This window comes from Vipera ursinii, assembly GCF_947247035.1.
Source record: "Vipera ursinii genome assembly, chromosome: W".
Lineage (NCBI taxonomy): Eukaryota > Metazoa > Chordata > Lepidosauria > Squamata > Viperidae > Vipera > Vipera ursinii.
Window position 1 is genome coordinate 42358447 of NC_139522.1, and position 15581 is coordinate 42374027.

Below are 15581 nucleotides of genomic sequence, written 5' to 3' on the forward strand. Positions count from 1 at the left end.
CATTTGGTCTTCAACAGCCTGTTCTGTGTCAACGCTGCTAACATCAGATGTTCTTGCTGACAACATATGGCGATGCAGCCTTTTTCTTTCCTATGCTTTACTTTTAGAATTAGAAGTTACTGCAGCAGGAGGAGGAATGTGATGGGAGTTAGTTAGACATAACAATATTGTAATGGTGTGTGAAAGCAGGGGCTTTTGAAATAAGAGATTATAAGAAATGGCGGGTTGGAGAACAGGAGGGAAAACCTGCATTTCAAACTAATTGGAGAACGTGATTTATGACTATTAGAGGATGGAATTGTGTTTGATACTACATGCTAAGGGGAGAATTCAGATTTTGGCTTCGACCATGTATGTGCCGATGCCATGCTACTTGAATAAAGATTCTTTAAGGTAAACAGTGCCTCTAAGTTCTTTGAAGAGTATCATCTGTCAGAACCATGACATCCTCCTTGCCAGCCAAAACACATCTTATAAGCAAGTTATCGCAATAATATAAAGAAAAACCGAACATTTCCCTCTCTATATACATTTTACAAAGTGGTATTAAAAAGCTAAGAGCCAGTGAGTTCTATTCCTACATAAGCACAAAGACAGCTGGGTAACTTTGGCCCAATCACCAGGAGACGGTGAGTTCAAGTCCCGCCTTAGCCATGAAAGTAGGCTGGGTGGCTTTGGGTCAATCACCGAGAGACGGTGAGTTGTAGCTCTGTCTTAAGCATGAAAGCCAGCTAGGTGACTTTGGGCCAATCACCAGGAGACTGGGACTTCTAGTCCTGCCTGAGATATGAAGCCAACTGTGTGACCTTGGGGCAGCCACTTTCTCTCAGCCCTAGGAAGGAAGTAATGGCAAACCACTTCTGAAAAGGCAGTTTCTGAGAATTGGGCACAACCAAACAGAAGAAAAATTAAAAAGCTACACATATGTTGTAAAATATTATAGAACTCCAAGATCGGAGGGTACCTTGGAGGTCGTCTAGTCCTCTTCCATGGCAGGAATCTTCACACCATCTCAGCCAAGTGGGTGCTCAATGCCTCCACCTTTTTTTAGCATTCCATAAAGCTTCAAGATCTGACTTTTCTCCCAAGTGTTGGGAGATTAGATGATCACACATTAGAATTGATTGGTGACAGGTTTTTGGAAGAGTGAAGAAAATTCTCAGGGATGACTCACACCCTGGATGGTATCTCTTTACTCTCCTACCATTGGGTAGGAGATATAGGAGTATAGCCAGCCGCACCAAGAGGTTGAAAAACAGCTTTTATCTGTGGGCTGTTAGGCTTTTGAATGAGAAATATCTTTTGTGAATTTTATGCAGAATTGACTTGGGAGGCCGGTGTGTGGTGTAGTTGGTTCACATGGTGTAGTAAGATGGAGGGTTTGTTTGTCACTGTGTGTTGGGGGTGGGAGCACAAAGGGAGGCTCAGCTAATCTCAATGTATACATGGTTGTACTTTGACAATAAAGGTTCATTTCATTTAATTTCATTTTTTGCATCTACTTTTTTCAATCCATTTTCTTTCTGTCATTAATTCCCCAAGAATAAGAAATGTAAATTGTAAGCTCCTCATAGCACAGTTCTACATCATTGTTAAAATACACTGGACAATTATGGACATATTCATTCATATTCATAAATAGATTGAATTATAACACTTTCCCCTCACCTAAGCCTGTTCTCTTATGTATACAGGTGAAACTCGAAAAATTAGAATATCGTGCAAAAGTTCATTTATTTCAGTAATGCAACTTAAAAGGGGAAACTAATATATGAGATAGACTCATTACATGCAAAGCAAGATAGTTCAAGCCGTGATTTGTCATAATTGCGATGATTATGGTGTACAGCTCATGAAAACCCCAAATCCACAATCTCAGAAAATTAGAATATTACATGCAATCAATAAAACAAGGAGTGTACATAGAACAATATCGGACCTCTGAAAAGTATAAGCATGCATATGTAATTAATTAAATGAAGGCAGTCTTAAGCAGTGAACACTTTTAGATATTAAATCTGCTGTATATTCACTCAGGAATCCTCAGACCACCTTAGACTTGCTTTTCAAAACAAAAGGATATATTTTTATCCAAACAAGAATTAACGCGGTGGCTCAGTGGGTTAGGACACTGAGCTTGTCGATCAGAAGGTCGGCAGTTTGGCGGGTCGAATCCCGAGTGCTGCGTAACAGAGTGAGTGCCTGTTACTCATCCCAGCTTCTGCCAACCTAGCAGTTCGAAAGCACGTAAAAATGCAAGTAGAAAAATAGGGACCACTACGGTGGGAAGGTAACAGCGTTCCGTGCGCCTTTGGCGTCTAGTCATGCCGGCCACATGACCACGGAGACGTCCTCGGACAAGCGCTGGCTCTTCGGCTTTGAAACAGAGATGAGCACCGGCCCCTAGAGTCGGAAACGACTAGCACGCACGTGCGGGGGAACCTTTACCTTTACATACCGTGTTTTCCCGAAAATAAGACCCGGTCTTATATTTTTATAGGCCTCCAAAAGAGACATTGGGTCTTATTTTTTCCTGACACTTGCCTCGCAGCAGCGGCACCAACAGCCCCGCCCAGCAGGAGCCTGGGTGGCTGCTGTCCACTTCTGCTCGCAACAAGTGGCCATGTGGTGTGCTGGTGCTGCCGCAAGGCAAGGTGGAGGAGGGGGGAGCTGCCCCACGTGCCCTGCACCTGCTTACCTCAGGGTCCCCACAGCCAGGTCTCCCACACCCTGCCACCTGCCTCACCTCTTAGAAATCCAAGGCTAAACAGTACAGAAGTAGAGGGGGCAGAGCTGGTTCACCAGATTAAAAAAAAAGACGGGCAGTGATTCCCTTTCTTCCGCATGGGAAGACCATTGTTATGGATGGCTCGTCTGAGTTTTTGTAACGTTTCACAGTAGACTTCTGAATTGATGGTCGAACCACGCTCCATGAACTTCACTAGCAGTACTCCTTTGGTATCTTCTCATTTGGCGGGATTTTCTATGGCATCACTTCCAGTGTGTTGGTTCACGATAATGCTTGCCCGTACACCGCTAGACGCACCCAAGAACTTTTGAAGTAGTTCCGTTGGGATGCTTTTGATCACCCCCCCCCATAGCCCAGATTTGGCGCTGAGCGACTAAGGAATTTCAAACCTTGTAAGACGTTATGACAAGTGCCTCAATTTGAATAGCAGTGTTGTGACTCAGGGCCAGCTTGTGGGTCCGACAGCCGGGTCCGATGTATCGGAGGACTCAGATGTGGGGGAGGAGGGAAACGAACCGGCTGATGATGATTTGGAGGCTTTGCAGAGTCCTCAGCCGGGGACCTCTTCTCAGCTGCGTGAGCCCGAGAGTGCGGAGGAAGATGACCCACAGCTGGCCCTGTTCAAGGACGCCCGATGCAGGAGGCAGTTGAGCAGGAACAAACAAAGAAAGGCTGTGAGACTCCTCGGGAGGAGGCACAGGGAGACCACGCCCTGAGCTCTCTATAAAAGGAGTGTTTGGGGAGGGGCTGGTTGCTGAAAGCAACTTTTCCGCTTGAGAAGACAAGCTCTTGTGTTTTTGTTAACTGCGTAATTAAATCTTGGCAGATGCCTTTTAGCCTTGGAAGCTCTCCAGTCTCTTCTTCTTAAATAGGGGTTTGCCTTTACAAGGCCAGAAGAGGGCTGGTTCAGAACAGTTTGCTTTCAGCCACCACCCCTTATTACTACGATGGAGCAGCTTCTTGCCGAGAATGCCCAGCTCAACCAGCAACTTACTTTGCTGGCAGCTCAGGTGGCTCAACTGCAAGCTCAGGTACATGCTGCACCCCCACCCAGGAGGAAATGTCAGATAGCTATGCCGGATAAATTTGCTGGTAATCCAGAACTGTTTCCTGCCTTCCTGGGACAATGCCAGCTTTTTATCAGCGTGAGAGCAGTTGATTTCCCCACTGACCGAGATAAGGTGGGATTCGTGTTGAGCCTTCTGTCGGGAGATGCAGCTCGTTGGGGCACGCCTCTGTTGGCACAGCCTAGCCCTTTGTTGGATAACTTTGGGGGGTTTTGTGACCATATGCGCCTCATGTACGAGGACCCGATTAAGGCGCAGACTGCCACCCGACGCCTGAAAGTTTTGAGGCAGGGTCAGCGCCCTCTACAGGCCTATATCAGCGATTTCCGGCTGCTTAGCCAGGATTCCGCCTGGAATGAGGCTGCGCTCGTGGATGCCTTTCAGGATGGCTTGTCAGAGGAGATGTTGGATGAGCTGGCCCGCGTGGACATTCCCTCAGATCTGAATGGGCTGATCCATCTTTGTCTGCGGATCGATGCCCGGTTGCAGCAGCGAAAGAGTCGCCGTGCCACCCCACAGACCCCTGCCGCCCCTGTTGTGCGTGAGCCCCCAGTCCAGAGGGAGGAGCCAATGGAGCTGGGTGCCGCCAGGTCCCGTCTATCGGTGACGGAAATGGACAGACGACGATCGGAGGGGTTGTGTTTTTACTGTGGGGACCCTGGACATTTGGCTGCTTCTTGTCCAAAGAAGCGTCAGCGGGCATCAGTGACCAAGCCGGCCCTGAGAAAGTCCCCTGCTTTGCTGTCGGGAAACGGCCCGAGCCCGATCTAGACGGTGTGAAAGATCGGGCGACCCACAACGACCACGCCGAGCGATGCCGTTCCGACGGTGCCTGTGAACCTTCACGGCATTTGATTTTGGAGGCACGTCTGATCCTTCCTGGCAAGCCAGAGGGGATTCCGGTCCATGCCTTAATTGACTCTGGGGCTACCACTAACTTTATGGATTCGGCCTTTGTGGCCAAATGGGCTGTTCCCCAGTGTCCAGTGGATCCGCCCATGCTTGTGGAGACCATCGATGGTCGAGTGCTCCTGTCCGGGCCTATTACGGCCGCCACGCAACCCGTGTGTATGGCCATCAGTACCCATGTGGAGGCCATTCAGTTCTACGTCACTTCGGAACTGCACTTCCCCGTGGTCTTGGGACTGGCGTGGCTCCGGGCGCATGATCCACAGATCTATTGGTCTCAGAACTTGGTCACCTTCCCAAGTTTGCAGTGCGTGGACCACACCCGCCATATCTGTGCCGGCCAGGTGGAGGGTTCCCCAGGGGTTTCCTTGCCTCCCGAACTGTCCGACTTTGCTGACGTGTTCAGCGAGTCAGAGGCGGACCAATTACCCCCGCACAGGCCCTACGACTGCTCCATTGACCTAGTCCCTGATGCGCCTCTCCCAGTGGGGCGTTTGTACTCCATGTCGGAGCCCGAGTTGGCTGCATTGCGGGACTTCCTGACAAAGAACTTGGCTCGTGGTTTCATCCGGCCCTCGTCCTCGCCAGTGTCTGCGCCCGTGCTCTTCGTCAAAAAGAAGTCGGGCGAGTTACGGCTTTGCTGTGACTACCGGAAACTCAACGCTATCACGATGCGTAACCGCTACCCGCTGCCCCTCATCCCCGAGCTCTTGGACCGACTCCGGGAGGCTAAGATCTTCACGAAACTGGACCTGCGTGGAGCTTACAACCTCGTCAGGGTTCGGCCGGGTGATGAGTGGAAGACGGCGTTTGGTACTCGCTATGGACATTTCGAGTACACGGTGATGCCGTTTGGCCTGACCAACGCCCCCACTGTGTTTCAGCATTTTATGAATGACATCTTTCGGGATCTGTTGGACCAGTTTGTTGTGATTTACCTGGACGACATCCTGATTTACTCCCCGTCGCGTGAAGCGCATCATCAGCATCTCCGTCAGGTCCTGCAGCGCCTCCGGAAACATCGGCTGTTTGCCAAGTTGGAGAAGTGCCAGTTCTACCAGGTGACCATTGATTTCTTGGGCCACCGCATTTCTCCTGAGGGCATCGCCATGGAACCGAGTAAAGTTGAGTCGTTGCAGAGTTGGCAACCCCCGCGTCGCGTGAAGGATGTTCAGCGACTTCTTGGATTTGCCAACTACTATCGGACATTCATCCCTGGCTTTGCTGCCTTGACAGCCCCCCTCACCCGGCTCCTGCAGAAGAAGACTCGGTTCCAGTGGAACGCCCCCGAACAACAGGCGTTCCAAGCTTTGAAGGACGCCTTCATGAAGGAGCCCATCTTGAAGCATCCTGACCCGCAACGGCCGTTTGTCGTGGAGGCGGACGCCTCCGACATTGCCATTGGGGCCGTGTTACTCCAGGCAGCGACGCCCAACGGTACCCTTTTCCCTTGCGCGTATCACTCTCGGAAATTGAATCCCTCGGAGCGCAACTATACCATCTGGGAGAAGGAGCTGCTGGCCATCAAGGCGGCGTTCGAGGCTTGGAGGCATCATCTGGAGGGGGCGCGGCATCAAATCGAGGTCCGGACGGACCACAAGAATCTGGAAAGCCTGCAGACCGCTCGGAATTTGAACCAACGCCAGATCCGGTGGTCCCTCTTCTTTGCGAGGTTTGACTTCCGGGTGCGGTACATACCAAGCGGGCACAACCAGAGAGCGGATGCTCTGTCCAGGAAGCCCGAGTACACCCGAGTGGAAGACAAGCTTCCGCCCAGGACAGTGATCCCTGTCGAGTCTTTTGCTGCGGTGCGGGAGCCGGTGGATATACGGGCTCGGATCCGGGAGGCGCAGCAGCAGGAGGCGTGGGTGGCTCAGCGGAAGGAAGAGGTGGGGCCAGATTCGCCTTGGTCGGTCACGGATGGACTCCTGTATTATCGTGACCGGCTCTATGTTCCAGGAGGGCCACTCAGGGGACTCGTCCTCAGCCAATGTCATGATAACCCGGCTGCGGGGCATTTTGGCCTGTTCAAGACTCTGAACCTGGTCTCCCGTACATTCTGGTGGCCCCGAGTCCGACACGATGTCCAGTCTTATGTCACCTCCTGCGTCCCATGCAGGCAGGCCAAGTCAGCGACAGGGGCCCCGCCTGGTTTACTGCAGCCTTTGCCAACGCCCAAGAGACCCTGGGGGGCTGTGTCCATGGACTTTCTGACGGATCTACCCCCATCCTCCGGCTTCACGACAGTGTTTGTGGTGGTGGACATGTTGACCAAGATGGCGCACTTCATCCCGTCGCGGCTTACCGTCAGCTCGCGCCACTAGTCGCATGTTCATCCAACAGGTGTTCCGGCTCCACGGCCTTCCCGATAGAGTCGTCTCCGATAGGGGGGCCCAGTTTACAGCCCGCTTCTGGCAGGAGTTGATGCGGGCGTTGGACATTAAGGTTTGCCTCTCGTCCGCGCATCATCCTCAGACCGACGGGGGTACCGAGAAGGTCATCGGCATCTTAGAGCAGTATCTGCGCTGCTACGTTAACCTGCAGCAGGACAATTGGGTGGACTATTTGGCTATAGCCGAGTTTGCCTTTAACAACTCGCAGCACACCTCCACGCAGATGACACCGTTCTTGGCTAACGTGGGTTATCACCCCCGGTTTTTCCCCCTTTCTCCCGTGGACTCACCGGAGCCGGCAGCGAACGAATTCATGGCGGAGTTACAGGCGATCCATCGGTTGGTGCGACGGCAGCTGGAGAAGGCCAAGGCCGACTACAAGAGGTTCGCCGATCGGTCGAGAAGGGATACGCCTCCATTATCGGTGGGGGATCGGGTCTGGCTGTCCACCAGGAACCTACCATCCACTCGGCCGGCGAGGAAGCTGGACCACCGTTACCTTGGACCGTTCCCAGTCGAGGCCGTCATCAACCCGGTCGCCTATCGTTTAACTCTGCCACGTTCCCTGCGCGTGCACCCCGTCTTCCATCGGTCCTTGTTGGTCCCCGAACAACCGGCTTGTCCACTTCGCCAAGCGGAACCTCCCCCATCATGACCTCGTGATGGCGACAGCACCCCCGAGTACAAGGTCGCCAGCATCAGGGATTCCCGCTGGCTGAAAGGTCGCTTCCAGTACCTGATCGAGTGGAAAGGGTACGGGCCGGAGGACTTCACATGGGAAGACGCGACCGCCGTTCATGCCCCTGCGTTGGTGACTGCTTTTCACGAACAGTTCCCATCCCGACCGCATCCGGATCGGCAGACCCGGGGGAAGGGCCCTGCGGTGCGGGATAGTGTTGTGACTCAGGGCCAGCTTGTGGGTCCGACAGCCGGGTCCGATGTATCGGAGGACTCAGATGTGGGGGAGGAGGGAAACGAACCGGCTGATGATGATTTGGAGGCTTTGCAGAGTCCTCAGCCGGGGACCTCTTCTCAGCTGCGTGAGCCCGAGAGTGCGGAGGAAGATGACCCACAGCTGGCCCTGTTCAAGGACGCCCGATGCAGGAGGCAGTCGAGCAGGAACAAACAAAGAAAGGCTGTGAGACTCCTCGGGAGGAGGCACAGGGAGACCACGCCCTGAGCTCTCTATAAAAGGAGTGTTTGGGGAGGGGCTGGTTGCTGAAAGCAACTTTTCCGCTTGAGAAGACAAGCTCTTGTGTTTTTGTTAACTGCGTAATTAAATCTTGGCAGATGCCTTTTAGCCTTGGAAGCTCTCCAGTCTCTTCTTCTTAAATAGGGGTTTGCCTTTACAAGGCCAGAAGAGGGCTGGTTCAGAACAAGCGATTATGTCAAAAAGTAATGTAATGTTGTAGTTTTCTAATGTGAATAATAAAAGTTCTTTATCTGCGAGTGTCTGTCATTGATAACCAGAGGTTAATTTCCGGATTGCCCTCTTGAGTTAACTGAAGTAACATGATCTTGGCTACTACTCAGCAGCTACTGAGCAACCTATACAGGCTAATTCTACATTTTCACCCAGAGTTGTGATACTGTGCAAAACGTACCCATATCTTATTTTAAATTCAGAATTAGTTGCAATTAAGAGATGCTTGAATTCTTACCTATAGTAGGGATGGTAGTTACTATTTCACCGAGTTTAAGCTTGTACAATATAGTAGTTTTTCCTGCGGCATCCAGTCCAACCATAAGAATACGCATTTCTTTTTTGCCGAAGAGGCCTTTGAAAAGGTTGGCAAAAATATTTCCCATGTTTGAGGATGTTGTTCACCCACTGGCCAAGAAAATCTAGGGGACAAAGGGTTTCAAGACTATTAACTCAGTAAAACATCACAATCATAGCTAACCCCAAAAGTATATATTAATGGCCCCCATGAACCGAGGGGGGTTTATTTCTCATGTAAACATTCATACAGGTAGTCCTCAACTTACAACCATGTGTGTAGTGACCATTCAAAGTTACAAGAGCATTGAAAAAAGTGACTTATGAGCATTTTCACTGTTATGACCGTTGCAGCATCCCCATGGTCACGTGATCAAAATTCAGATGCTCGGCAACTGGCATGTATTTATGATGGTTGGAGTGTCCCAGGGTCATGTGATCGCTTTTTGTGACCTTCTGCCAAGCAAACTCAATGGGGAAGCCAGATTCACTTAACAACCATGTTTCTAACTTAACGGCAACAATTGTCACAAGATCGTAAAATGGGGCAAAGCTCACATAACAATGGCATTTGCTTAGCAAGGGAAATTTTGGGCTCAATTGTGGTCATAAGTCGAGGACTACCTGTAGTCAGCTTGTGGCAACAGAGGCTCAATAGAGGCAATAGAAGGCAGTATTTATGCAAATTAAATTGCTGTATATACACAAAGAGAGCAACAGGCATTTTCACCACAGGATAAAGTTTTAGCAGGAGACAGGCAGTTTGCTCAAATATACAATTATTGTAATGATCACATGTTCTATGAAACTACAATAAAATGGTCAAAATACATAAGGATGTTGAAAGATATGGGTGTGAAAACCATGTTACTACTGAAAGACAAAACAGGTCACTTTACATTTATTGGCTGTACCGTAATTATGTCTATTTATAAATATATCTACAAACATTTCAAGAAGAAAGGGCTTCAACATAAAAATAGAAGCATAAAAGTAATTTCAAGACAAATGCATTTCTTTCTGTTCCCTAAATGAGTGAAACAGTAGCTAGGACAAACCATCATCGTGGCATAATGCTATTCAATGTTAATCACTTAGAAGGAACTACGCAAGGAACTTTGTTAGCAGCATGAGCCAGATATGAAATTTTCTTTAATGAAAATAATCATGCATTTCCCTCTGTGAAACTGAGCCCAGCTTGACAATCTCTAGGTTGGCAGAATCCAGTTTGACCAGTATGATTCTCTCAAAGGCTGTTCACAATTCTAGAGCTCAAGCATCATCTGATGCCTAGCTAACACTGGGATTCTCTACTTGACTCTCCTGACGTCATAACTAGTAGTTAACTAGTTTCTACTCTGTCAAACTTGGCAGAGAAAAAGGTAGCCCTCTGAGAAGTCTACGGTATTAATACAGGTAGTCCTCGACTTATGAACATAATGTAGTCCAAAACTTCTGTTGCTAAATGAGACAATTATGTGAATTTTGCCTCATTTTATGAACTTTCTTGGAACACTTGTTAACTGAATCAGTGTAGTTAAGTCAGTAACACATTTATCTGACTCTGGCTTCCCCATTGACTTTGCTTGGCATTGTAAAAGAAATCTCCAAATCTTTCAAAAGTGAACTTCCACCAAGTTCTGATGAACTAACAAGGAAAAGTCTAAGCTGGAAAAAAATAGGTGGGGGGAAAATGACACTGAGTAACTGAGATATTTGTTCCTGAATCTATGTTAGTTTCTGCATCTTGTTTATATTTTGCCCATGTCACAAAGATAAAAGATGAAAACCTTAAGCGAGCCAAAATCTAAGGTAGGCCAGTGAACTACATCACTGAAAGACCAGTAAGTTAAACATCAGAAAATACATGCTAGAATTCACTAAGAAAAAAAACAGCAATGCCATCCACCTTGGCATTGTTTTATTGCAAAACCTAGTTCTTAAACAGAAAAATTAATGCTTAAAACCAACTGTCCCCCTCATTATCCCAAGTATTTATGAGGGGCATGTCATTATCAGGTATTAGCAACATGAAAAGTTTTTTAACATATTTCCTAAAAAAAACCATTAACCCAAGATTTAAGAGGACTTTCTCCAGTGGGGTGAATCCAGCCGATCAGCAGAGACTAGCAATATTAATCCAGCCTGACATTTCCTGATATTTCAAGAAAAAGAAACTTAGGCAGTAAATTACATTGTCCTGAGATGGCTTTGATGTCCAGAATTATACTGTACTGTAGTTGCCTGTGTGGCAAAGCTAGAGAAACAGTTCACAACCCTGAAAATGGGAATGGCCATGAAAACAGCTTTGAAAAGCATCGTAAGCCTGGAAGAGACTTTGGAGGTCATCTAGTTCAACCCTCTGCTCAAGGCAGGAGACTTTATACCAGGGGTGTCAAACTGCTGGCCCACGGGCCGGACGCATCATCTGGAAGTTGCGCCCACCCCACTGATGGCAATGGCAAAACTGTCCCGATACATTGCGTGACGCCACGAGTTTGACATGTCTGCTTTATACCATCCTGGTCAAATGGTTGTTCAATCTTTTCTTGAAAATCTCTAGAGGTGGAGCACCCACAATTCCCAGAGGGAAGCTGTTCCACTGCTTGCTTTATAGTTCTCACCATCAGGGAGTTCATTTCTAGGTTGCATCTCCTTCTGACCAGCTTCCATTCCTTTCTTCCTCCCTCTTCTTTCTCCTTCCTTCCTCCTTCCCTCCCTCCCTTCTTCATTCTTTCATGGCTCAGTTGGCCTAACAAGCTTAAGGAAGACAGAGAAAGACCTAGCTAAGACCTTGTACAATAAACTAAGTTTGGCTAATGGTGATTTGTATTTCTGTCATGGCTTAATATTTGACCCTTCCTCCCACCCAAATACTAGGGCCAGAAGGTACCTTGGAGGTCATCTGGCCCAACCCCCTGCCCAAGGCGTGGAGTCATTACATAAATGGATTAAGTAAGAGTCTTGTCCCGGCCTGTCAACCCAGACCTTTTGTGTCTGATTTCCTCACCTTCGGCTAATAAAGAGGAAGAGAATTTTCACCACAACACAGTTGAAACTCCCTGTCCTTCCGCAACTCTTTGGATGAAGTCACCAGCAAGTGACTAAGGGATCCTAAATCCCCACCCATCCCGCGTCTTTGGGGCCAAATTCCAGACGAGGAAAGAAAAAAGGCACCCCCCAAGCCTATCATCCACCCCGCGGGCTACCCGGGTCTATGACACTTCACCAGACAATTCGCTGCGGGACAAGTTAAATTAATATCAAAGATGTGGTGGAATAGAATCATTAAAAATGGATGCAAAAGGAGGGACAGAATGAAATGTGAATGACAAAAAATAGTCGTCCGTGATGAGTTGGCTGCGGCGAGTTGTTCCACTCCACTTCGCCCCCGTCTCATGGACGCTGTAATACAGCCAGGCCAAAGCACCAGAACTATGGGTGTAAGGAGTGACTGCCACCCCGGGCAAAGGGGCCCAGGCCTGAGGCCTATTAGGAGTGGAACCCGTGCAGGACCTCCTTCTCGCCCTGACTACAGTCCCCTTCTCGTGGGGGCTGGGGAAGAGGGGAATGGTGGTCCACAAAGGCGGCGGCGGAGCAGCAGCGGGGAAGGTCAAAGGAGGAGAGAGAAGACTCACAGCTGGGCCGGGAGAACAGCGGGTGCCGGGGAACTTTGCCCCGCCCAGTCGGCTCAGGGCGGGCCGTTGGCGAAGGAAGGGTCGGGTCATACCAAGCCCAGCCGCCGCGAAGACTTCGTGAGGGATCGGCTGCTTACCGGGCGATGTCGCGGGGTGCCTGGCTGCGGGGACTTCGTCGTCGTCTTCGTCCTCCTCTCCGGGCCCGCCGGCTGTCTCGCCTGCTTCTGGCCTTCACCTTCCGTCTCCCTCACAGCCCACAAAATGGCGGCTCTCCACGGCCACGTCAGTGCCAAGGGCTCCGCAAAGCACGACGGGAAACACGGGCTGGGTTTTCTCTATATATATAGAGAATATATATAGAGAGAGAATATATATATATATATATATATATATATATATATATATATATATATATATATATATATATATATATATATATTCCTCCTTTCCCTGCGCCTCATGCTTTTTCTTTCTCCCCGAAGGGGGGAGGCAGAGCAGGAACGGGGAGGCGTGGCCAAGTACTGCGGAGTAGAAGCAGAACGAGGAAGACCTACCTTTAGGAGCATGCACGCTCCCCTTCTTCGTCTCGTGCGCCCTGCCGACCGTTAGAAAGCGGGAACGGAGGTGCCCCGTGCCCTTTTCAATGGGGAGGGGGAGCGCGCGCGAGCCTGGAAAAAGGGGCAGAGCCTCGCGGGGAGATTCTGTGGCACGCGCGCTGGAAAAAGGGGCGGGGCCTGCTGGGCTCACGCACCATTTCGCGGAGGGAGGGTTAGGGTTAGCTTGTCGCCTCCCTCACCAGTGGAGGGCGGCGCCTTTGGGAACGACAAAGCTCATCATCCCCTACCCCCACTCCCACATGGTCCTCCTAGTTGGTATGAGAATTGTGATTGGAGGTGACGAGAGCTTGCTGAGGAACAGCCAGGGCTTAACCCTAGTGTTGGAAGAAAAGTCTTCGTCGTAGTTCCATCCAAGCCGGGGATAAACAACATGGCGACTGCTTTGGGAAGAGGGTTACAGTTTATTGCAGAGGAAAGCCAGACAGGAAGATGGATCCAGAAAAAAGGAATGAACACATGGGGGTAGTGGGTTTTTATACCCTCTGGACTCTATTGTTTGGAATTATTTCCGGTTCCTGTTTGGGGCTATTTACTGTGTGTCCTGAGTCTAGGTGTTCCTTTCTAGGAATGTTGCTGGTTGTATGTCCCAGCCCCTGCCTCCCTGGGGCTGGAGTATGTAGATGTTAAGCTCCTGGCTCCAACCTTCTTAATGGCTTACATTTGCATGTCTACAGAACTGGTTTTCTGCTTGTGGGGAAGGAGACCTGAGACTATTAAAAAAACTGAGCATGCTTTCCTGGCTCTTCAAGTTCTTTTTAGAAAATATATTTTTCTGCCTTTTTTAATATTTCCTTCTCTGGGGAGCTGACTTCCCTCACTAGTTTTGTGGTTATGGTTAATCATGGTGAAGGGATTTTATTGTTTATGATTTTAGTATGTTTAAACTTGACACTAGCAGCTATTATATATATATCGTTTTATATTGATATTTGTAGTGTTATGTAATCATTATTTTGTAGCCAATTGTTTGAGCAGATGCTTTATGTATATTGGAAAAGTAAAAGTCTCATGTTAAACATACAGGAGATTTCTTACATGAAAAGAGCAAGGGGAGGGTGAAAAGGAGTTACGGATGGAGACTGGGTTGCTGTGTATGAGTCATCATCTTGGAATTATTTTTCTGTACCTTTTCATTCCTGATACAAAGACCTGATCTTTTTGTTCTGAAAAGGTATAAAAGGTGGAAGACATCTTTCCTGGTTGTTGCCTTCATTCCTTTACCAACCATGAAGATGAATAGGGCCACCCCTCTCTGTTTTCATCAAAATAAAGTTGTAATTCTTTGCTGAAACCTCAGCTCAGGAGTTTCTTTTGGCTCTCTTAAATTCCTGAGTAACACTGGGACAATTGTGAGGCTAAGTGAATAACCTTACAACGGCTAGTCACAGACATCATCCCAGATTGAGTCTTAAACCTTAAATACTAGCTGGCTTGGGCTGGACCCAGCCAAGGAAGGATTTGACTTCATCCCCATGAGAGATTAAACCTGGTTAGGGGGTAACTTGGGTTAGTCTGAGCAGGTTGTGGGAACCGAAGTGGTTGGTTCAAGTTATGGATCAGGGAAATGAAAACATCTAGGAAAGAATCTGAATTTTGTTGGAAGAAAAATCAGGACCTGTTCCAACTGTTGGAAGTCAGCACCCGCCCACCCTCCTAGAAAAGGAAATATTTTGGGGGGATATTAAAAAGGACAGAATACTATATTTCCCCAAAGGAATAATGAAACATCTTAGGCAAAGAGCCTCAAGTCTCCCTCCCCCAAGCAGAAACCAAGCAGGCCAGCTTTTAGAAATGCAGATTTGATAATGCTTTTAGAAAGACTGGCACCAGGAAGCTTAGAGATGATGGGATTAGAAAGACAAAAATCCCTAGAGCCAACAACCCCTCACCCAAAAAATCCAATGCAGGACATAGCCATGAGCCCCAGCCCCAGGGAAGCAGGATATGACTAGGACAAAAATGGAAACTCTTCCCACCCCACCCCACCCTACCCTGGAAAAAGCCCCATGTATAACAAAAGTCTTCTAAGTCTAACATAACCAACATACCCAACAACTTTGTCATCTAAAAGGTAGAGTAGGGCAGGGCTTTTCAACCTTTTCACAGATTGTACCACTTTTAGGACATGACAATATTTGAGTACCACCAGTGCTTAGCAAGGTGTCAAAAACTTGATGACCAAAAAAAAGGGGGGGGGATTTGGGGTTTTACTGTTTACATTCATTTGTTGTTATAGAAATGGCTAGTTTATAATATTATGGAAAAGTAAAAAGTTGTGGTTCAATGGTAATGCTTCCTTCTACTGCAACAGAGGAAGTATGTTCTTTTTTCCTTCTCCCCCTCACTTTTTCCCCCTTTTTCCTCCCCACTGTGTCCTACTATTTGCTTTTGTATTTTTGTATGTTATTCTATAATCTAATAAAATATTACAAACTGTAGAAAAAGTACCAGTTTTAATTTCTTTGGTGGCTGTTCCTTTGCTGAATCA

The 15581-nt window shown here is 48.3% G+C and overlaps 1 protein-coding gene across 3 annotated transcripts in view; it reads right to left on the minus strand.

Annotated features, from left to right (window-relative positions):
* Nucleotides 1-13111, minus strand: part of LOC310648275 (ADP-ribosylation factor 1) — a 35986-nt gene extending 22875 nt beyond the window's left edge. Inside the window, exons 1-2 of one of the 3 annotated variants that reach the window (XM_083376032.1) lie at nt 13031-13111; nt 8780-8963 (exon numbers count right to left, since the gene is read on the minus strand). In XM_083376032.1, the coding sequence (XP_083232158.1) occupies nt 8780-8927 (148 nt within the window). In that variant the 5' untranslated portion in view covers nt 8928-8963; nt 13031-13111. Of the gene's footprint in view, nt 1-8779; nt 8964-12476; nt 12594-12613; nt 12732-13030 lie in introns of those variants that run through there. The other 2 variants (XM_083376031.1, XM_083376033.1) reach the window with 2 other exon arrangements.
* Nucleotides 13112-15581: the final 2470 nt, after the last annotated feature.